The sequence below is a fragment of the Perissodus microlepis genome, chromosome 12, assembly GCF_051167445.1.
Source record: "Perissodus microlepis isolate ML-2025 ecotype Zambia chromosome 12, ASM5116744v1, whole genome shotgun sequence".
In the NCBI taxonomy this organism is placed as follows: domain Eukaryota; kingdom Metazoa; phylum Chordata; class Actinopteri; order Cichliformes; family Cichlidae; genus Perissodus; species Perissodus microlepis.
In genome coordinates this window covers 14,475,605-14,499,599 of record NC_140472.1, presented here as the reverse complement: position 1 = coordinate 14,499,599, position 23,995 = coordinate 14,475,605, and the positions used below count along the sequence as shown (strand labels likewise).

The 23,995-nt window shown below is 39.6% G+C and overlaps 1 protein-coding gene across 18 annotated transcripts in view; it reads right to left on the bottom strand.

The window, feature by feature from the left end:
- trpm3 (transient receptor potential cation channel, subfamily M, member 3) overlaps positions 1-23,995 on the bottom strand; it is a 144,181-nt gene that overhangs the window by 47,121 nt on the left and 73,065 nt on the right. For all 18 annotated transcript variants that reach the window (XM_084947337.1, XM_084947335.1, XM_084947334.1 and 15 more), the window contains exons 2-6: positions 22,409-22,488; positions 19,509-19,710; positions 17,077-17,290; positions 15,310-15,434; positions 13,737-13,908 (exon numbers count right to left, since the gene is read on the bottom strand). In XM_084947337.1, coding sequence (XP_084803463.1) covers positions 13,737-13,908; positions 15,310-15,434; positions 17,077-17,290; positions 19,509-19,710; positions 22,409-22,488 — 793 coding nt within the window. The remainder of the gene's footprint in view (positions 1-13,736; positions 13,909-15,309; positions 15,435-17,076; positions 17,291-19,508; positions 19,711-22,408; positions 22,489-23,995) is intronic.

The following is a 23,995-nucleotide window of genomic DNA, read 5'->3' as shown; positions in this document are numbered from 1 at the left end:
TTAATGCTTATGGTTTCCTCCCCATTTCATAGTCGACCACAGAACATCCCCCCTTAAACCACTATAAAACCCTATAAACCCCAGAGTCTCATTCTCTCTTACTCCCTTATATTCTTTCCCCTTTTAGTGGTCTAAGTCCAATCCACGTCCCAAGCCCCCTTCCTCTCCTCTGTGTCTCACATCCTCTCTTCCTAAAGTTCTTTCAGTTGCCACTCCGGTCTCATCCTCTCCCTCCCGTTCTGCTCCATGCGGTTGTGTTTTATGGCGGCTGTTTAGACCCTTCTAATTCAAAAGCTGTGTAACTGCCTGATCCTACCCGCCCAGCATCCTCACCCTGCTCTGCATAATTCACGGAGGAAAGAGCATGGTCTGTCTCTCAAACAAGCAGGCAGACAGGCACATACAAATGCATGCGCACATGGGGCATGCACACACTCTCGCAAACACAAGAGCAAGTGCATAGTCAGAAGTCGACCCACCATCACGCTTTGCCTCACACAGCCTTGTATGGCCTTACAACAGGGACAGTTACATAAAGAGAATATTTTCGGGTCCTTGCCTACTTCAAAGAGGTACAACGTCACTGTGCCACAACACATCTCATGACCATACATCAATAGAGCAGAGAGAGGAGCAGACTAATGGCTTCCTTGTTACATTTGATTCTTCCATTTTTTTTAATGCCAATTTCTGTTGTTATCTGTGTGTGTGTGTGTGTGTGTGTGTGTGTGTGTGTGTGTGTGTGTGTGTGTGTGTGTGTGTGTGTGTGTGTGTGTGTGTGGTGTGCACGCAAGTGTCAGATCATGCATTGATATTGATGACTGCTGAGCTTTGGAGGCAACGCTGCACCATCTAAAGTACATTATTGTTCAACTGAAACCCACCAAGGAGCAGATGAGGAGGGAAAAGCACAGCTGTGTCATGGCTAATTGGTAGGAGGAAATTCTGCCTGTGTGCACACAACCACACACAACCACTCACACAAATAGAGTCACAAAGACAGACAAACCACAAATTCTCTTTTGGCTAACTAGCCTAAAGTCGATGGAACATTTTAGGATGACTTTTGGCCTCTGATTTACAGTATTTCTTTTCTTTTTTTTTCTCCTACTTTCTTTAAAAAAAAAATAGGATCAAACTTTAGAGTATTTATTGCTTTGGCATTGGTTTGTTTTTGTTTTTGTTTTTTTAAATTAACAGTCTTTTAGTACTGGGTTTGTCCTCTCAAAATAAGTCATTGTGGAAAACTGTATTTTTCACATATTGTTAAAATGAAGAGGGTAAATTGTGATGTGCTGATGATGCATGATGTGCTTTCTGTAAATTGTGGTCCTGGTTAAAGTAAAAAAGAATGATAAAGCAGGACACGGTCTGGAGTGACCCTACCTTATGACTGACAACCATATGAGCATGTGTCTCTCATTTTCTCAGTGACATCAATCCCCTGCTTGTCAGTAACCCATGACTGATATCATAGCAGCACCTTTCAAATAGAGTCAGTAGGAAGGAAATCTCGTTTAAGTACCTGGAACAGTTGCTGAGATTTAATCCCATTTTCTGTTCAGCGGCTTGGTTTTGATTGGCTCTGATGGCCAAATCCATCTTCCTCTTAAGCTCATCTGTGTCAGTTCTGGGTGGGACCTTCCATGATATTTATATAGATATTTATATAGATAGATATTGTTTAATTTTAAAAAAAAATTGCTTACTACAGTCTCCAGGTTATCAAATGGAACAAAACAGCACGTGTTTCCTCTAAGACTATACTCTTAGAAATGATGTGTTTAAAAAATGTGTTGGTTCATGTGTCACACATTTTCTGTGAATTTGAACACAACTTGTGAAAAATCAAAAAGAAAAAAGTTACAAATGTAATTTGAAATTTTCACATGTATCCAATCTTTTGTCCCTGAGTTTATGCAGAAAATGCATTAAAATTGAACATATTATGCGCTGCATTTTTACAAGTGTTCTAAGTAGTTTTTAAAACACAGATTTCACCTAATGTTTGACATGGACTTTGAATAAAGGCATAAAAAGTCAGTGATAACATAGTCTGACAACCATCTATTAGCTTGTGAAAAAAAACAAAATTGGTTTGTAAAACACATCTATTCAGAGTGTACCTTTTTCTTCCAGTCCTAAAGTAGCTTACAACCCATCCGGGCATGGAGCCACCATTCCTGCTATTATACCTCCAATTGCTATGCCTTACAGAGTAACTTTGTTCCCTGCAAGATCTGTTATCTTACGTAGAAAAAATGGTTTTCGATGCATTAATACACAGGATTGGGAGGTATGAATCAGGCATCTGAGAAGATTCTTTAAAGCTGGGGTGAGGGAACTCCAGGCCTCAAGAGCCAGTGTCCTGCAGGTTTTAGATGTGCCCATGAGCCAACACAGCTGATTTAAATGGCTAAATTACCTCCTCAATCTGTCATGAAGTTCTCCAGAGGCCGGGTAATGAACTAGTCATTTGAGTCAGGTGTGTTGACCCAGAATGATATCTAAAACCTGCAGGACACCGGCCCTTGAGGCCTGGAGTTCCCCACCCCTGCTTTAAAGCATGTTGCCAGAGAGGCTGTTTCTAATGTCAGTGAAAAGCAGTATTGACATTACCTCGTTATTTTTCTATAATATTTCTCTGTCTGTGGATATCATCTATATTAATGTGGTTGAAACTGAATCCTTAAATTTAGAAATGCTAATGCTCTGCTGAGATACAGTGATTGTACTTTTTAAATGCAATCCTTTGATTGTTAAATACGGCTGTATAAATGCATCATGTGTGCTCTCTCACTCAGTTGATGATCATCAGCGGAGTCATGTGTGGAGTTATTTCAGCTCCGCAAAAAGCCAAGACACGGCATGTGACACATGTGAAAAGGCCACAAACAGAATATGATGATGAGTTTATGATGGGGTGAACTGAAGGAGGAGGAGAGGGACAAGTGCTGCTAGGGTGAGACAAACGTAGATTGTGGAGTCCTCAGATGCTGCGTGCACGATCCAGGTACAGAGACAAATGTGCAGGTGTTGGCAACATGTAGCACTGTTGCTGAATTTTAGAAAGTGACTTATATCTAGGCTTAGGTTTTTGTGTCTATGTTTAAATGATGGGAATTCCCTGAATCCTTAAATGCAGTAAACTATCCTAAAATTGAAGTGGGACCCTAAAAAACCACATAACGTCTTGACAGAAACTACTGTTTGTTTCCTTCAGAACTGCTTTAACTCTTTGTGGCATAGATCTGACAAGGAGCAGGAGACACACATCTGACATTTTGGTCCATACTGACATGCTGCAGACTTGTCAGCTGCACATCCATGACGTGACTCTCCCGTTTTACCACATCCCAAAGGTTCTCTATCAGATTGAGATCTGGTGATTGTGGATGCCATTTGAGTAGAGTGAACTTGCTGTCATGTTCACAAAACCAGATCGACATGATTTGAGTTTTATGACATGCTGCATTATCCTGCTGAAAGCAGCTATCTGAAGATGGGTACACATAAAGCCTCATAAAGGAACAATATCCAGGTAAGATGTGGTGTTTAAATGATAAGGGTCAAGAAATGGGCAAGAAAATATCCCCTACATCATTACACCACCACGAGCATGAACCACTAATAAAACAAAGCAGGATAAATCCCTGTTTTTGTGTTGTTAATGGCAAATTCTGACCCTACTAATCATATCTATTATCTATTCAGACCAAGCAATGTTTTTCTAATCGTCTATTGCTCAGTTTTGGTAAGCCTGTATCAATTGTAACCTCAGTTTCCTGTTCTTAGCTGACTGTGTGGTTTTCTGCTACTGTGTGCCAACTGAGGTTCGACTTTTATGCATACCTTGATTGTAACAAATTGTTATCTGGGTTATTGTTGCTATATACAGAGAGCTGGAGATTTTGAACGCCAGAGATGGATGTGTGGGAAAATCCCAGTAGATCTGCAGTGTCTGAATACTCAGCCTGAACTGTTGATGGATCCAGATGGATCCACCCAGATGTTGCAGCAGAAACTGAGGCTCATGTCTTTTTAGCCGTCTGTTGTTCAGTTCTGTAACTGTAGCAAGTTTTATATCAACAATATTACAAGCTTTTGTTTTTTTTAATTGGACTTTGATGTTGACGATAGTTAAACAGTGAAGTTATTCAATCCTATTTATATATATCATATAATATAGATATACACATAATATATTCCCCCTTTGTACTGTCTGTTTCAAAGTACTGACTGTATCCATGCACACTTCACACACGCTAATATCAGATAACAAAGTGTAAAAATCCCCAGTCTCTCTTTGGCTGCCATGTCTCTCATATATCAAATATAATTTTAATCCACTGCCCACACCTTACTTTTCAAGAGCGAGACTACTCTGAAAGAGTGTGAAAAAAGTAGAAGTAGCCAAAGAAAGGGGGGAGGGAGTCCAACGCTGTAATTTTCTAAATATATATCCAGTCTGGAAGACGAGGAAGTAATGAGGAACTGAAGGAATTAGCGAGGTAAAGAGCAACGTGTAAGCAAGATACACATAACATGCTTAAATGGTCCTAATTAAGGATCCAGCAATGACTCATCCGCCGCGTGAGTGTCTGCGTGTGCGTTGGCGTTTGCGAGTTTGTCCTTGTATGTGTCAAATTAGCATCAGCATGACTGGAGGAGGTGTGCTACAGTATGTGGGCCCTTGTCTTCTCACCTCACACCACCACCCTACACCAATAAAAGAAACCAAAAATAAAAAAAGTAAATTCCTTCAACACACACTGACACACTTAAACATCAGAAACAGATATGAGAACCTAACTTGACAAGCTATAGCACAAAATGTCAGATGGTATGCTTAAAAGGTCAAAGCTTCTCTCAAAATCTCAAATATTTAGTCTTTAACCTTCTTGAAGCAGCTCAGATGTAATCACATATCTTTTTATTTTTATTAGAAATATTAGAATTAATGAGCCAGAGTGAGTTTTACACCAGCACTCAGCTAAAAATGTGTTTTCACTGACCAGAAAACACAGTAATTGGGGTTGATCTGTGTGTTGATTTGTACCTAAACATCTACAGCTCGGTCAATTATAAATTCAAGCCTCATTTCTTTAAGTGCTGATTATATTCCTGAACAATATTTTGCATTTTGCCCCCGAGGAACTTGATTTGAACTGGATAAAATCACCTCAGGCATTTAAGACAGATGCTTAAATGGCGTAAATGCTTCTGTCTCTTCAAGATGAATACGTATGTGTCGCCCTTCTGAGTGTGTCTATGTCAGGAAGCATTCTTTATAAATAGCCACTTACAGGGTCTGTACCCTATGAGAATGACAGCTGAAATGACTCAAATGAAATTAGATGTTGTTCTCCCTGTTTCACTGAAGCAACAGTTCCCAAACTGTGAGGCAGGCCCCACGTCTGTAGGTGTGGACAACGAGGGGAAAAATATGGAGTGAAATTAATTGAATGAGATTTTTCACTGGAAAAATAAGTGTTAACCAGCGGTAGTACAGTACTAACCACTGCACTGCCACGCATGTGTGCATGTTCTCCCTGTGCATGTGTGGGTTCTGTCTGGGTAGCTTAAAGTTACAGTGTGTAAATTCTCAACAGCCAGTGCATTGCAGTCATGTGAGATCTGTTGTTTTTACCTGTCCCAATTTAAGTGCATGATCAAAACTATGGTGCCCCCTGTGAGACAAACAACTCTGGCTACCATTTTTCTGTAGTGAGTCTAGGCTGTGAGTCCGCTGTTTAGCGCAGCTGTCAGTTTATCTTTTTCATGTCTCTTTACTTTGAAGGAGGCTAAAAAACTTTGTGAAAGAAACATGATAAGATGAGTCAGTGAATCTCCTTTCTGTCAGATGACAGTGATACTGAGGTGAGTTGTTGATGATATGTTGAACTTTTTTGCTGGTATGCACTGCTGTTTTGTCTGCTGTTAGCATCTGCTCCGTTAGCTGCTGCTTTTGTAGCTGTTAGTCAACGTTAGTGAAACTTTTTTTGAAGTCGGTCTAACGTTGTAGGACACTTTGCAGGTAGCACATGAATGCAGGACTCGGACATGCTCATATGATGTGAACATGTAATGAAACTGTTTATCAGAGTGAAAATGTAATATATTATTAGCTTACTAGCTAATATTAGCAAGTGTTGCTCAACCAATCATTTTATGAGTCCAACATTGGGTTTTTTTTCTGATAAATAACCTAAAAAATAATACCTGACTTACTGTAGCTTTAATTGAGTACTCTAAATTGACTGTTTAGGTTTAAATAACTGTTTTAGCTGAACAGTCCAGGATATATTCCACTTCACACTATATGACAAATTCAGTCGGCCGTTAAGAAAACGTATTTATTTTTTGAGAAAAATAAAAAAGAGTTGATTGATTCTGTTTCACCAACCTTTATTCAACTTGGTTTTTTTTTACTAATAAAATAAAATTTGCTTTTTGTCTGAATTAGTCTGGTTCGTACGGAGCCCCTCTGATGACATGGTCCAAAAAATAAATAAATTGTGGCCACAAAATACTACTTCGTGCCCTCGAAATAGTATAACATGCCCACGAAATACTTATTTGTGCCCACGAAATACTATTTCGAGGGCACGAAATAGGTATAACGTGCGCACGAAATGCTAATTTGTGGGCACGAATTGAGTATAACGTGGCAAACGAATTACGCATTTGTGGCAATGAAATAGATAACGTGCGCACACCATATTGATACAATTCCTGGACAGCTGCGTAGAGACATAAGCATAAGAGTAGGCTAAACCTATACACCATGGACAGAGACAGTATGACTGACTTTTATTTTAGGCTGGGAATGAGCTACAAATGCATTTTGAAAAGCCTGGCAATGCAAGGAACCATTATTACGGAGAGACATTTAAACAGCATATTAAGATAAGATAAGATAAGATAAAATTAGATAAGATAACCTTTATTAGTCCCACACGTGGGAAATTTGTTTTGTCACAGCAGAAGTGGACAGTGCAAAAGCTATATAGCAATTATTATAATTGAGAGCCCAGTTGCTTTACAGACGTAAGTACGACCTGGACGCCGGGACAGATTTTATTGTCAACCAACTGCAAGGGTCTGGGAAGGATCACGGTTATCGGTCAAGTGTTTCGTGCCCACAAATTAGCATTTCGTGCGCACGTTATACCTATTTCGTGCCCTCAAAATAGTATTTCGTGGCCACAAATAAGTATTTCGTGGGCACATTATACCCATTTTGTGCCCACGAAGTACTATTTTGTGGCCACAATAGGGCTGCCACGATTAGTCGACTAGTCACGATTACGTCGACTATCAAAATCGTCGACGACTAATTTAATAGTCGACGCATCGTTTGAAGCTTTGTAAGATCACAAAAGACGCAGGAATAAGTAGTAGGATTTAAGAGTGTAATAACGGACTGAAACAGAAGATGGCAGCACTGCATGTACAAGGATGCCAGCTGCCGTTAAACCCCGAAGAAGAAGAAGTAGCTCTGTCCCAGAATTCATAGCGCAGCCCAGCTCAGTTTCCAACAATGGCGGCAGCTAGTTAGTTTTAATGTTACTCTTATTATTCTTTCTGGGTCACAAAATAAACGTTTAACATATTTTCAGGCGAGAATGTAGCTGTGTAAACCTCAAATATCTGCTCAGTTTATTAAGACACCACATATTTTCAAAAGCGCTCCGACGTTTTCAGAGACGTCTGTTACCCACTAGCTCGATAGCTAGCCGGGGCAAGGCTCACTAGAGTCGTGAGAACACCGGACTCCCGGCTTCAAACCCACCTCCGTCTTTCGCTACTCAGGTTAAACATATATAAGTCACTTAGATAACTTAAATATTTTATTGTTTGGCTTTTTTTAGTATTTTATTTGTTCCTGAGTAAATCGGTTTGGCTGAGATCAAAGTTATAGTTTTTACACAGCTGAATAAACGTCAGGCAGACAGCTGATTATCAGAAGTGTGAGATGCTCCAGAATTTACTCCGGTGTCCCGTTATATGTTAGATATCAAGGAGCAGACGGCTGAGTTTATTAAACTTCACCTAAACAATCTGCAAATTTCATTAAAATTTAATAAACTATCATCTTGTCTTTATTTTTAGTTAGCAACTTAAACACTTAAAGCTGTAAGCTAATGATAGTTATATAAGAGCAGATGCTGCTGGTGCAATAAGCTGTAGTTTTACGTCCAATGGATGATGATCTGATTAGTCGACTAATCGCAAAATTAATCGGTGACTAGTCGACTATCAAAATAATCGTTTGTGGCAGCCCTAGGCCACAATTTATTTATTTTTTGGACCATGTCATCAGAGGGACTCCGTAGGTTCGTAACCCGTCCACTGTGACATTTCTGACTGTGCCACCATTGTTTTTAACCCACCTACTGTTCCAAAAGACATTTACTACATTTCACACTATTGATTGTGCAGTCAAATTCTTTCCACACCACATAACATGTCGTCATCCATGTACATCCTCAACTTGGAACCATACCTGGAGCAAGTTTTGTATCCTACCCACTACTGACTCTGTTATCTCTCCACCACAGGGTTGAACACTCTGGCAGTTCTTGGTTATCATTTTTGACATGTTTTGTGTACGCATTCATGCATGAACACACCTTACCCGCAGTGACTTCAATTGTCCCTACACAATGTCTCTCGTCAGTTTTTACTCATATTGCCTGAAAATAGATTATCTATTGATCCACACACACCGTGCCAATTCACTGACCACCGGCCAGAGAGGCTGTGAAAGAGAATTAATGATTCAATTCTAAACATTTAAAAGAAATTTAAACATTTATATTTGATCATTATAATTATGCACATTTCCATATAATTCAATCTTCTATTAGTGCTTTATTTGATCTATTACAATCTGTAAATGGTATCATTTCTAATTCATATTCTAGATGCCCATATGCACACTTGGCATTAAAAAGGATCATATTCTGAAAGAGTTTGTCCAGGCATTTACAGTGAACACAGAACAGTACAAACTCATTGACTTCCCATGTGCCACAGTGTAACTACAATTCCTTCAATATTTGCTGATGGAGGTCACAGTGTCAAGGCTAATCTGCAATGCAAAGCCTTATGGCTTCTGAATTCAATTACCCCCAACTATTTCTTTTACGTGTGCTGTGATTAATTAAATCACTGTAATAGGAGGGCAGGTGAAGGTTAACACAGTATCTACATGAATGCATCTATTTCAATACACCAAGTAATTTAGGTGAAAAGCAAGAGGGCACGTTCAAGGCCAGTCGTTCATTGTCACTGACCGCATCTGAACTTGCACAAATTAATAACTTTTTTCCTGGTGTGTGGATTCAGTTTTAAATTGTCACGTAACGAATGCAGCAAATAAGATGAAGGGCTCTCTTATTTTTCTCTATATTAATGGATGAGGCCTGTTTTGATATTTTATCACACCACGTTTTTCCTCCTTTTACATCCCAATTTTTCATCAAAGCAAACACAGATAACACCTTGCCTCACTGCCTGCATCCTCAGCTGTTTCTTACCTCCTTTGCACTTTATTTAGTTTTCTTCCTTCTCTCCCTGCCCTTAATCCTTTTTCTCTGTATTAATTTTCCCACTCTCCTCTCGGGCTCGTTCTGCACTTCTGTCTGTGAGGCAGTGATTAAAAAGCATTACAGCCAAGGCCACAGACACATCAAAAGAGCTGTGCAGCGGTGAATCAACAGTGTTGAATGGTGCCAATCATTTTATTGATTTCCTCATCTTACAGTTTGACATTGTCTACTTGGGAATGAAAAGCAGGAGAAAGAAATGCTCCAGTGTAAGAGTAACTGAGAGAGTATATATATAAAGTTCTTTTTTTTCCAAAAACAACATTTGTTTACTTTCATTTATCAACGTTCACTGGGTAATCTGTACCTCTGTTCACATGGGAAATATCCTATGTTGCCTGAGCTCCATCCTCGTCTAGCTAGCCAACTAATGAGAAGCCCATTGATACAGTAGTACTCAGCATTGACTCTAGTGCTCTCTGATTGTACTTGTGCGTCCTTACAGTACAATGGTTTTTCTACCCTAGCCCGCTTGAGATCAAATTGAGCTACATCATCCATGACATAACACGAGTTTGACACTCTAGTGTCACTCTAGTGCTCTAGCGTTCTGGCTCCAACCACCATATTTACAGCCTTTGAAGCCATGTTTCATGTCTTAGGACTTTTATTTTGTTTACACACAGCCAGAGATACTGCTTTTAGATTTTTGTCTGCATTCCAACCTTTACAACATCAAATATTCAGCAAAAAATGGAGGATAAATTAAGCAAAGGAAAAACACTAGTTGTGTTACCAAAAGTGGTTGTTAAGAGGAGGAGCACCTGCACAACGATTTTTGACATGTGTTACTGGTCCTGCAGTTTTTGACTCAAATGTGCTCTTACGGCAACAGGAATTGACCTGTTTTAGATTATAACCTTTTTGTAAGAGGGTAACCAGACAAAAACACCCATAGATTTGTTGTAAAGCACTGATTCCCATAATTTAAACAAAATGTTAGAATATTGTGGAGCCAATTTGATTGCTACAGCATTTCTGGCAGTCACATGGTTATAGCTGTTTCATGGATATTCACACACAGGCGCAGTAGGATTAGCTACAGGATTGCCCAGACATCACAAAAATACCACAGGGGAAGATTACGCATATCTATCCACCACACTTCTTTCATCTTGTGTTGTGTGCAATGTTTGGGACTATGTGGGGGAAAAAGAGAGATCTGGTGGTTACACGTGGTCTAAAACCCACAAGCATGGCCATTTAAACTTAACTGCTGTTTTCTCCCCTTCACTTTTTTTTTTTATCTTTCTTTCTTTGACAACACCTCAGGGCACACGTGGATCCCACAGGGGTACCTGCTGTGAGGAAAATTGATGCAGTCATCCAGTGACTATGGACAGGTGATCAAGTCAAGAAATGGCCTTTGTCCGCAAGCCTGACACTGGTGAATAAAGAGGTAACAACACGATTCAGTATAATATAACTCTTCACTCTATAACTGAGTGGATTTGTTTCTGGACTTTCTCATGTTAAGAGGATTGAATATATTCAGTATTCATTTTTCACTTTCCTTAATTTCTTTTTTCAATCATTGTTTTTTTTGTTTTGTTTTTTTAGCAATTCTGAAACATTAAACAACTTGCTATTACCAGAAGGGTAATTGCTTGGACTTCCTGAATTTCCCAAACTGGACATTGAAAAGCTTCCGTGCCATGAAAAACTATTTGCCTCCTTTCTTTGTTTTTCACATATTTGGCACATTTAAATGTTTCAGATCAGCAAAAAAAATAGACATACTATTAATATTAGAGTAAATTCAAAATTCAGTTTTTAAAAGATGATTTCATCTATTAAGTGAGAAAGCAATCCAAATGTACCTGGCTAAACCTGCTAACTGGTTGTGCCACCATCGGCAGGAAGAACTGCAATCAAGTGTTTGTGATAACTGGCAATGAGCCTTTCACATCACTGTGAGGAATTTTGGGTTTTCTCCTTGCAACTCTCTCAGGGATGCCATTTTTGCCCAGGGACAATTACTTTTTCAAATTGGGTCAGATTGGTTTGGATAGCTTTTTTCCCCACAATAAATGAAATAATTTACTGCAAAGAACTAAGAAATGAAGAAGGGGGTAAATACTATTCACAGCACTATACAGTTATTATCTTGTATATGTATATATGCATATGTGTGTCTCTGTGTGTGTATGCATAAGACTTAATAAGAGCTCACTTTGACAGTCAAAGATAAAAGTACCAAGTCACTATAGAAGTATAGGTTTTCATGTGATTTTGATTAAGGCGGTGGATTCCCTTTGATAGAGGACTTCACCTCAACAGGCAAGTTGCCAGGATGAGTGGCAGGTTTAACTTCAGCTAAAGCTGAAGGTGGCTATCAGTGCAACCTCAGGCAGTACGGATTATTTTCAGCGATAGTCTGTGGGTTATGGCTCTGTGGGTAGTCAGCAGGTCACTGGTTACCTATAACTAACAACTGGTAATAACTAATAAACATTAGTACTCATCTTGGAAATACAGCTAACAGCTGCAGAAAGGATTTAAATCAGCGGTGGTACATTAGATGCTTGCATGACAACTGGCCGTCCCTTTGCCTTCCCAGCCCCTTTTGTATTAATCCAGGCATAGGATGACAAAGGGAAGTCCATAGGTCACATGGCTGGATGATGAACGTACACCGCTTTGTCCCTTTAACACCAGGAATATTTCTAATAACCTTGAAGTTAGAGGATTAGGAGGGATGTGGTAGTGTTAACACTTCTTCTAAGAATGAAAATGACATTTAACATCTCCTTGCAAGCTCGCTATCAGCAAACATCAATGAGGCATCTGACAGCGGATAAAACTGGTGCTGACAAAGAGAAGATCTGAATCACGGCACTCGACTCTGTGGCAACGCACCCACTTCCTGAGTTTTACAAAAAGCACTAGTGTAAAAGTGCGTGCATTCATGTCAACCGAACCCCGAGGAAATAATTTCAAAATGGTTTTACCCTGACAGCAAAAGAAGGTAATAGCAAATAAATCCCGGTTGCAAACAACATTTATCTGACTTAGGTTTGCTCCTGGCTCAATCAAAACAATACTGCATTAGGCTATTGAGAAATATATTTAAAGGATATCACAGAGGTTTATGTGTGATTTTGCTTTGCTTGTGTCTGTGTATGACAGAGCGCGAGAAGAGGAGGGTGAGATAGAAAAAGACAGAGAAATGCGTTTTGTATTCATGTAAATCCATTCAGTTTCTAGCTAAGGTATAATGTGAAAATTGAAAACAGAGAAATGCAATGCGACAAGGACTCAGTGCCGGATGAACACGCTGCACAAAGGCAAATATGCCGACTCAAAAATACACTGAAAAAAAAATTAAAGCTTGTGTTTTTGGGCACATGAACAAGTATTTGTACTTGCTACCCTTTGTGAGCACAGGACGCTTTTGGTGCAACTAATTCGAGCTTCACAAAAATAAAGAATACAGTGAAATTAGGATTTTTGTGCTAATGCAATTTGATTTATGTGAAAAAAATTATAAAAAGAAACTGTTGTCTGTACAGCAAAGCCAGCAGCTTAACATGTGTATCATGCACTATTCAGTACAAAGAAAGGTAAGTAAACAACCAAAAACAGTGTGATCAAGCTTTTTCCTTCCCCCAGTGGTAGTGTAAGGATACATTACTGTATGTACATGTATTTACAGTCATGTATACTGTATGTCTACATATGTTGTAGTTCTGTGCTTGCCACTGTGCCTGTGTTTGCCAGCTGGCTTGATAGCTGTAGGCACCAAAGAGCAAAAGAAAAAAAAACCCCACAGATTATCAAGCAGATTTATTTGAGGAAAGAGTTAATCGGAGCTGTCAAGAAGCTTTGAAAGAAAAAAAATAACCTGAAGGGAAGGACACTTTAAAAGGCTTACGAAGTTATATCTACCTGGCTAAAAATACACCTTCTGACAGCATGTGCTCACTATAAAGCAGGTAACGATAATTTTAGTCTACAAACTAGAGTGAACCCAAGTAACCCACAGAGGTGTCGCTGATAAAGCGGGGATTACAGTTTCATGATGCCGTTATCACTCGCCGCAATATTTAAAAACACCAACACTAATGTCGGGTAAATAGGTCAGCTTGGCTCAGACTGAAAGATGCGATAAATTTCACTCACGTGTGTTGATCTTCTGCAGGGAGATATGTTTCTCTAGCTGACGTCGCAATTTGACCTCAGCACCATACTTTCCTGTGGTGCCGTTGTCCGCCAGGATGAAGTGGGAGTGGAGACTGTTAAGAACCGTCAACTTGCTCATCGGGTTGGACATGGTCTGGTATGGACGCACCACCTGGCCAAAAGAAGTCAATATTTAACAACTATGCAAACACTGCACCTTTCTTAGAATACAAATATAAAATTACGGCCTGCTCCTGTTCTCAAGAGGTTTTCACTACTTTTGCTTTTGCATCTAAAGTTGAATGTATGCCTCAAGAGAGCATTGCTGCCCAAAGCTTTAAGAAATATGAGTAAAATAACCGTAAGCATTTCATGTGGGGTGAGCTTGGGTTGTGATTTGAGACTTGATGGATATCCTATGCTACAAGCTGGGCCATAGATTTTTAAAGACATTAGCATTTCTCAAGCAGTGTGATACTATAATGGCTCCATGGTGCAGATGCAAAAAAGATCCCCAGTTTAAGACAGACATCACTAGGAAGGTTGGGTCAGGAAGAGCATCTGACATGAAAAACTACCAAATCAACTATGTGGAACCATCTGCTGTTGTGACCCCTTGCGAATGAGGGAGCAACTGAAAGAAGTGTTACAGCAGAGGGAGACTATCACAGAGAAAATGCTCGCAGTGAAATCACGAGTAGGATGAACAGAGACAGGTAAAAAACCTGTCTCATGTGAGTCTTTCAAGAGTAATAGATTACTCAAGCACCTGGATGCTGAGCATATTGTCAAGTCAATGGTAGATAATTTATTTAGTAATTACAAAAATTAGCATCACTCTGGTATACTGGTGGTGACAGTGCAGTGGTTGTAACTGTTGCCTAAAGCAAGAAGGTCCTAGTCAGCGGGGGGGGTTGTCCCAAAGACACATTTATGGTTGTGTGGACGGTGACCCCTCATTAGTATACCTCCCCTTTTGCCCTGTGACAGCTGTGACAGGGACCATCAGCTCTAATCATTTTTTGGATTTGGAGTTGCCATGTATCCAATAATTATTAACATAACTTTCATTGTACTGCTGCTGAAATTAAACTTTCAGTTTCTCCAAAGTTTCTCAGATATATATAATACCACAACACTGTCTGACACTTTGAGGTAAACTCATCTGGTCGTATATAGACAGCTAAAACCAATCACGCATGAAGAAAGAACCTCGGCACTTAATCAGCTCATTTCAGTCACCAACATTAATTGGTTCTGCCTGACTTATTCAGAGGGACAGAGAGCGGGACATTTTGATGATGAAATTTTAACAGTAGCGTAACACTGATTCCCAGAGATTTCACTGAGTCAGCATGGGTCTCATTTGGTTTCCCCAGCTGTCCAGCTCACTGTGAAGGAGTGTTTATTGGCTTACTCAGCATCTCAGTGAATAAGCTGTCAATAGCACTTTATAGCCTCAGCCCTATCTACTCTATCTACCCTAAAGACCTATCTGTCTGTCTGTCTGTCTGTCTATCTGTCTATCTGTCTGTCTGTCTGTCTGTCTATCTATCTATCTTCACAGACTTACATCTTTGCCAACAAGGTCCTCTTGATTTTCTACGATGCCCCATGGAGCAATACCAATGGTGCATATCTTTCCCCTTGACTTGGAGGCGTGGTCTTTCAGTGCATCACCCACGTGGCGAATCACACCTGTGTGTGGACATAGGCATGTGTGCATGAATATTCAGGGCTTTTAAGAGACAGACAGAGAGAAAGATGTTTTGTCACAATCAATACACAGCCAGTCAGATAATTACGTACACTGCTGAGATAGATAAAAAGAATCTGTTAAGCACACAAGACAACTGTGTGGAGCCAGTGTTAACACACACAAACACAAACGCACACATACACACTTAAACACAGCCAGGTTGTAGCTCTCGGCTTGTAGTAGTTGTCCTCAGGGGAGCAGCAGTCAGACCTGGGGGCCATCTTATCTCATCTCTCCAGCTGACATTCATTCTTTTCTCCACCTCCACACACTGTCCCTCCAATCCAGCTATCCATTATTCAGGCCTCTCTTCCTCTTTTCTCCTCCTGCACCCATTCTGTCACTAAATCTTACTTTCTACTCCTTTCTGTATTCAAGTGCGCGCACTCTACGTCATCCAGCGTGTATTTCTTTTTGTCTGTCCTGATCTCTCCTATTTAAACATTATTCTGCTGCCTTTTTATCTTATTTTAAGTGCGCTAAATACAATCTAAGATACTTAAATAGCATCTCTTTTTGTGCCCTGGAAACAATACAAGGTAAAAATAACAGTTAACTTCCTTACTGAAGGCAAAGTGAAGCTGATAAGATAAGACACATTTCCCCCCATAGACAAAAGTACTATATGAATGTGTAATGTGCGCTTGTTCAGAGCGTTAGTGGAGCTCCAGTTTACTCGCTGAGGCCTCTTTCTATATACATGGCAACAGCATATTTATGAATAATTCATGTGCTTCCAGTCTGCCAGCTAACACTCTGGCTTCCTGTATCCATCCAACCAATCTTGTTTCACCGCTTACACTGTTGCACAGTCTTATTTCTTCAAGCTTTGAAACTTGGACTTTTTCACAGTTTCACCCTTCCAACCTCAGCATTCAACATCCAGTCCTCTGAGCTCCTCACTTACTCTGCTCTGAGCCAAAATCATCCAAAACAAAAAACAAACAAAAAAAAACTCAGCACCAAGACTAGGAGACTTCCTTAGCCTTAGAAGACTGCTTCCTTAAAGCAGACATCTCTGTGATTTCTCTACACTGTAACTGATTCCTCTACACTGTAACAGCAAAAATTTCTGTATTAATTAGTTAGCACTCTATATTTTGTTTCTATTCTCTTGGGTCCATATGGACTATTACTAAGCTAGAACGTTTTATTACTTTGTTCAAAAAGTAAGAATGCTTGACAAGTTTAAGATTTTGATCGTCCTAAATTTCAGGCCTTCTCTCATGCAACTAATACTGGAATAATAACTCTTAATCTGAACGAGCCACCCTGTCATCAGGTTTAAGTCATTAAAAAGCAGTCTAGACTACTTGACATACTTTCACTGTGTGCTCACAGCCATTTTACAGTGATCCAGTGGCTGAACAGCTTTAGAGCCTAGACACACTTGACAAATGGTTATTTAATAGCTGATAACTTACGATAAAGACTTGAACACACTCATCATACCCCAAATAGAAGTGCCCACTTAATTTTTATAAAAAGGAAGACGGCTGTGCAAGGCTGTATGCAATCTCTCTGTTTTGCAAACATGAAAGTTTTTAAGTTTGTCTTCATAAATCAAAACCCGTGGTTTACCCGTGTTGACTCCTCCAGTGAATATCCAGGCCCCTGTTGTCATGGCAGCCTTGATGAGCCCTTTGCCAAAGACCTGCTTGAGTTTGGGCTGCAATTCAAAGTTCTGCAGGCCCCCGTGGACTGAGATGAGCAGCTTGGGCAGTTCCAGCTGCCACTCCTTGGTCATCAGGTGGAGCAGCAGGTCAGGCTTAGTGTCATAAGACACTCGTACGTACTGCAAACAGCATGAAGCGTGTCAGTGAAATAAAGCAATACATACAAATGTGGTAAAAAGAAAAAAAAGGTTATGTGTCTTAAAATGGTAAATGGCCTGTATTTGTATAGCGCTTTACACATCCAGTCATCCACCCATTCACACATACATTCACACACTGGTGATGGCAAGCTACATTGTAGCCACAGCCACCCTGGGGCGCACTGACAGAGGCGAATGAGGTAAAATGAGGTAAAATACAACCTCAGATGAAAAGTAAAACATGACATATTGCACTGTGTTATTATTTCTATCCATCTATTCATCCTCTTCCGCTTATCTCATTCAGGATTACATGGGGTTGGAGCCTATCCGAGCCACCATAGGGCAGGGGGCAGGTTAAACCCTGAACCAGTCACCAGTCTGTTGCAGGGCTAACACAGAGCGACAGACAATCATTCGCACTCACATTCACACCTATGACCAATTTAGAATCATCAAATAAGCTAAGCTAGGTTAACTGGCAGATTTATTGCTGTGCATAAATCAATATTTATATAGATAATTGTGCAATACTAGATACTGAAACAGCTACATCTCAGACTCTACAGGCTTCACTTAGCATGTTAAATATTAAAGTTCATGACAAGTAATAAGAAGAAGATGAAACAAGTATGACTTATTTCGACAGTTTTCCAGGAGAAAGCCTCTTCTGTATAAAAACAACATGGCAGTATAATTTCGGTTTTTGGCTTAGTTGTTAAATAAATACATTATAGTTCATCAGAGGTTGTATTTCGCTCATTTTAAAACCAGCTACAGTCGAGATAATTTTATTTTGTCTGGATATGTAAAACCTTAGAATTGACATACGGTGTACTTTGTTTTTACCACGACTTTCTGCATTACATTCAGGTATATGGTGTCTTGGGGACGAAGTATTTCACCGCTGTGACGACTTGTGTGTGTGATAACATAAAAAGCATTGGTGTTTCATGTGTGTCTATGCGTATGAATTTCATTTCTCAAGTTAGAAGACGTATTGAGCAGATGTTTGCTATGATTGAAGAACCACATGCATTATGGAGCATCTGTTTATCCCTCTAATGCACCCTCAGAAAGCCAACCTGACATGTGTCTGGATGAATAATTTAACACTGGGAAAAAAAATCAGACATAATTTGGGTTTAATCATCTGAATTCCCAGATTGCTGCAGTAAAGTGTGATATGACTTTCTTAGTGTAGTTATCATAGTTTGTGACTTTGTGAATAAAACGTACCATCAGATCACATTAGGGATGGATCAATTAATCAGGCAAAATGCAGTCTGCTAACACTCATAACACTTAAGTCTTTTAAAGCAATAATTACACATATTTCCACAATAATTCCAGTAATTTGATTGATTCCTCAGTTATCTCCAGGTCTTCTGATTGGACACATTTGTCATTCTCCATAATGCATACAATGAGCCCTGATGAGTCCTCTTGTCAATGTCATTTTTTATTCAGCAACCCGCAACTATTCATCTATTTTCAGCTGTGTTACATCTTCCATTCAGAAAAAAAGTATTTCAGTTATCTAGGAATCAAACAGTTTCCTCCTCTGTACCTGCGTGCTGTCACACAACATATTTACTGAAGCTTTGAAGAATATCTTTAGATCACATTATGCACTTTCAGCTTTCATCACTTTCTGAATATTTTTGAAATCCTCTTCTTGAATTACTCAGTCTTTACTATCTCTATAATCAATTTATGTGGCCATTTTTCATAAAAAAGCATGTGCTCAACATCATTACTGTATTACATTTATTTTCTTATTTCCAGAAGAGAGCACTTTCATCAGAGGTTAGGTTCCTTTGTACTGTTTGGAGGTATATTTTAGGATATCTAAATCCTCTACTCTCTTCTTTCTTGTCTTAGGAGGTTAACTATAGCCTTTAAAATAGCTCAGTAAAGCATACAAATGCACTCTTAAAGCTACACAAAGTAGATTTCCTGCGCTGGTGCACTCAGATATGTGTCACCAAAGGTTCTCGAGTCTTAACGGAAACATGAGTTGCAACGGCTGAGGTCAGTGCTGCATGAAATAACAACAGAATAGTGACTCCTTTTATTTAGGTGCCCTAATGCTCAAAACAATCACGTTGACCAGTACCATAAAGCTCAAGCTTTGTGTGGGCAGCATGCTGAAGAAGAAGACTAATAAAATGCAACACTGTGTAAAGAGAGTCACCATGGCTTTGTTGGAGTGTCCTCCTCCCTGGAACTCAATGGTGCCGAAGGCATCAGTGGGGCTGAGCTGCGTGTGTTTGCTGATTGACCACTTCTCCGACAGGCTGTCATTCTTGGCCAAACGCTCTGCCTTATCATTCTGACTAGATGAGATGCCCGGTGGCAAGCCCACATGCTGACCTATTAGACGACCACAACAGCACCTGAAAAAGAGGAGAAAGTAAGAGTGAGTATAAGACCGGTATATTACACAGTCCTTTGCAGAGAATAATTGAAATCTTGAGAAGTGCAAGCCCCGAGCAGGAAGAAGAAAAAGGAGAGTAAGAGACAGATTGTGTGTGACTGAGAGCGGGGGGAGAAAAGAGCGTGAGAGCTGCCATAGTATGTATCTAGCAATAAAAGGTGGGCATGGCTGAAGGGATAGCATGCCGTCCAACTTTCATCTCTTTATTAAGCTTGATTTATAGTCCTGCATAGAATAACAGAGGAGCAAATATTAAATTTTGTGCAAGTGGCTGTTTGCCGTTATGTTTGAGCCTGCATTGCTCTGCCTCCATGGATGGAACTGAGGTGATCTTGTAGCTGATCCATACTGAACAACAGTTCTCTTGCTGAAACACGGGAAAAGCTTTAGTGGTAATTAAGTCTACACACAGATCATCAAAAACTATCAAACCAAGAAAGAGGTGCATGTCTACACTGATAGAATCTGTGCAATTGTATTAGCCTTGTAAGCAAGCCAAGTACAACTATAGCCTGCACCATGTTTACACAGCTTATTAAAATTAAAGGAAGCAAACCCAACTGTTGCATTTAGTTATATTTCTGGGAAGGTGTGAATCAGGCTAGGCTCTGTGGCTATGTTGCAGATGAGTGGAAGAATTTGTGGGCTTTTGCTAAATTTTCTCAGCTCCATCCCTTTCTGTTTTCTGTACCTGTCGCTTTTACTTCCTTTTCCCTCTCAGCAACTACAAGAGTTAGCAAAATGCCAGTTATGATGCTTGCGTACATTCTTATTCACAAGTGCTGAATGCCGCTTTTATATTCTGTGTTTAAATCTTACAGGATGAAGAGGGAGCCCAGGGAGGAACGGAGGCAGGAGACTGCGATTATCACTTCATGTTTCCATCATGTCTTACCAAAGGTACTTTGCCTTCCTCTTCCTCACGCATGAGCACAAGTGTCTCTGACTAAAAAGAATGAGCTGATTTGATCTTGAGGAACATCTTTTTTCCTTCGTCTTGCTTCTGGCTTTCACTCGTTTTCCTCTAGTAATGCAAAATTTCCGTACCAAACAAACTGTGGCATTTCCTGTGTGTGTGTGTGTGTGTGTGTGTGTGTGTGTACGTGTGTGTGGCACCTGATAGTACATGCAGGAGAATTGAGGGAGTTTGTCTTCCAGCAAAAATAACATCAGGTTTTCTAATGATTTTGATAATCTCAAGGTGACAGTGAGATTGTAAAACAAAATGAAAAATGAATGTGATGGTAATTGTGAATTTATCACACTGAGTCAAATTGTTCTAAAGTGCTGTTATCATTACAGTGCTGTTATAGCGCTGTATTATGTAAACAAAGCCCTCATAAATGTACTTTGACATAGACTATGCCAGAGTGATAAGGAGCTCTTCCTAAATATTCTTTTACATCAATGTAGAATATGTTACTGTCTTCATGAATTGGTCTAGACCTTAATTTTACATTGTCTAGTCTCACTAGATGTCAGAATATTGCAGATGGCAGTCAGCTGAGTTCTGTTTCTTACCTCTATCAATTCAAGTGTGTAATCCTGTCTATGGTGTCCACTACAGGACAAACAACTCTGGCTGCTGCTCATCTGCAGTGAGTGTAGGCTGTAAGTCTGATGTTTATCTAAGTAACATGTCTATCTACTGTGGTTAATGTTGAATTTCAACAAGGCTTTAAAACTTTTTTGTCAGTAAGCATTGATGTTTTTGCTGCTGTTAGCCTCGGTTCTGTTAGCTGCTGTTAGCATCTGTTCTGTTAGCTGCTGTTAGCATCTGTTCTGTTAGCTGCTGTTGGCATTTGTTTGTTGCCGCAAGCCAGGGAAACAATAAATCTGTCATTTTTGGACTCCGACACTTAATAATAGAATAAACTTTAATTCTAGGTGATAATGTAATCAGATTATCAAAGGCAAAGTATGATTTTTTTTAGAACACTTGAGTTTAATGTTAGCTCACATAATGTTAGCTTATAGCTGTTGTTGCTGTTGTTTAGCTATCTTGTTGTCATCTGTCCAGAGACCGGAGGGTCACATGTTTAACCTGCTGACAATGAGTAACTGTAACAATATCAGGAACAAATAAGCATGTCTATGCACGTTTTTGTGTGTAAGAGCCCCGATTTCAGTTCAGGAGATGAGGCTGGAGGTGAGTAGGGAGAGGATGATATTTTATTCAGATGCTGGTCATGTTGTCTCTTTCCTTTGCTTTTTCACTTCTTTGGTGAAGGGGACTCCTTTTCAGAAGATAAAACATAGGTATGATCTTTCATAACTGGAGTCTGAGCGTGTTCCCTTCTTCTTTGATGTACTATACATGTGGCTAGTCTCTAGTCACATACATAAAGTGAGATTAGGCAGAACTGTGACTATAAATATAACATTCTTTATAATAATAATAATGATTATCATTACTATTATTATTATCCGCAGAAAACAACTGTACCTTTAAATTCCCTATTTGTGTTTTAAAATGCATAATGTCAGTGTTTTGGTTCATTAATGCGAAGCTCTTGCCTGCAGTGTCAGAGTTACTCTCCATGTTTTAAAAGGTCAACAGCAAAACAACAAATTCTACAATGATGCAAAGGATTGTAAAGATTAAAGATGTAAAGATTTTTGGTTAACACTTTCTAATATCCCTTTTCTGTACTCACCTATGGGGGTCTTTGGCGCTCACTATGATATGAACACATTCTCTCTTGCTGAATGCTCTTTCTATCCACGATTTCTGTGCCTGCAACAAAAACAAGACAAAAGAAGTCAGTGTCAAATAAAGGAGCCAAGGATTGAACATGGAGAAGTGACACACAGCAAAAACAGCCTTACATTAGTCCATCAAGAGCTCAGAGTCCTGCTTTGTTGCATGGCAAACAGAGCATACAAAATAGGACCTTGGAACAAATGCCTTAAAAATACTTAAAAAACATCTCAACCTTGTTCAAGAACGGAAATCACAGCACAGTGGAATGACACACATATGCAGACGCAGCACACACACAAAGACAGATGTAGTCCCTGACCCATTATTCAAACACTGACACTCGGATAGAGAAATGTTTTATGTTACTCAGTGGCTAGATCTCAAACCAGATGAGATGAAGTGCTTGGATGTCGAAAAGGGATGATAAATGCACTGAAGCGGTAAACTATGTCAGAGGTCTAGTCCTTAGACGTGCATATGTGTAGCCAGCTTAGTGTGAGTATATTCCAGCTTCATGTATGGGTGCACATTTGTTTGAAAAAGTGTGGGTAGATGTTTCTACGTCTGATTTGAAGCAGCCTGTGAAATGAGGCTTTTGTGAGACACATGTGCTCCGTGTCTGAGTGACAGAGTGTCTGACTGGAGTTAATTACCTCGCTAAAGACATGACAGACACACAGTGGAACCACATGTGCAGCACAGGAAGAGAAATTATTAAAGTGCTTTTTCTGGTCTTAGCGAACACTCAAATCACTTTACACTACAAGGCATAATTATTGCTTTTTTAAAAAAAATATTAAGATCACATACACACACACACATACACACATTGATGGATGTATCAAAGGTAGTTTTTTGGGTTCATCATGTTGTCCAAGGGCATTTCCACATGTACATTGAGGAGGAGCTGATGATCGAATCCCTGACCTTGTGATTAGCATATGAACCGCTCTGCCTCCTAATCTGCCACACATCTATATACAGTAGATACTTCCACACATTGAAGCATGATTAAATACCGACCCATAGCAACCTCAGAGTTGTGATAGCACTGAACAATTTCTGGCAGAGGTTACAGTGACCTGTAAATAATAATGTTGTATTTTCACAATATATAAAAAGTAAGACGGCTAACAGGTACCGTGAAATGTCACAAGGCGAAATAACTAAATCTTTTTTGACATTTGCTTTGAAAATCCCCCTCAGCACTATAAGGGAAAACACTGCTGTTTTCTGGTGGTATTTTCCTGTGTGTGTGTGTCTGCTTTCTATCACGTTGCTACTACAAGATGATTATCGGCATGTCAGCTTAAGTGTCCCTTCATTGATTCGTTACAAGCTAGATACATTTTAATGCCACGCCAAAAGAGATCAATGTCTTTGCTTTCCCTTTTATTGTAATTGTATTTTAACTTTGGAAGTAAAAGTTTCTAGGAAGAGACTACGGGAAGTTTTGTGGAGACACCAGAGGTCCAGAACAGGACCGAATGTCATTCAGCCAAGCAGATGAGATACCCAAACTCACAGAGCAGAGGGAGCA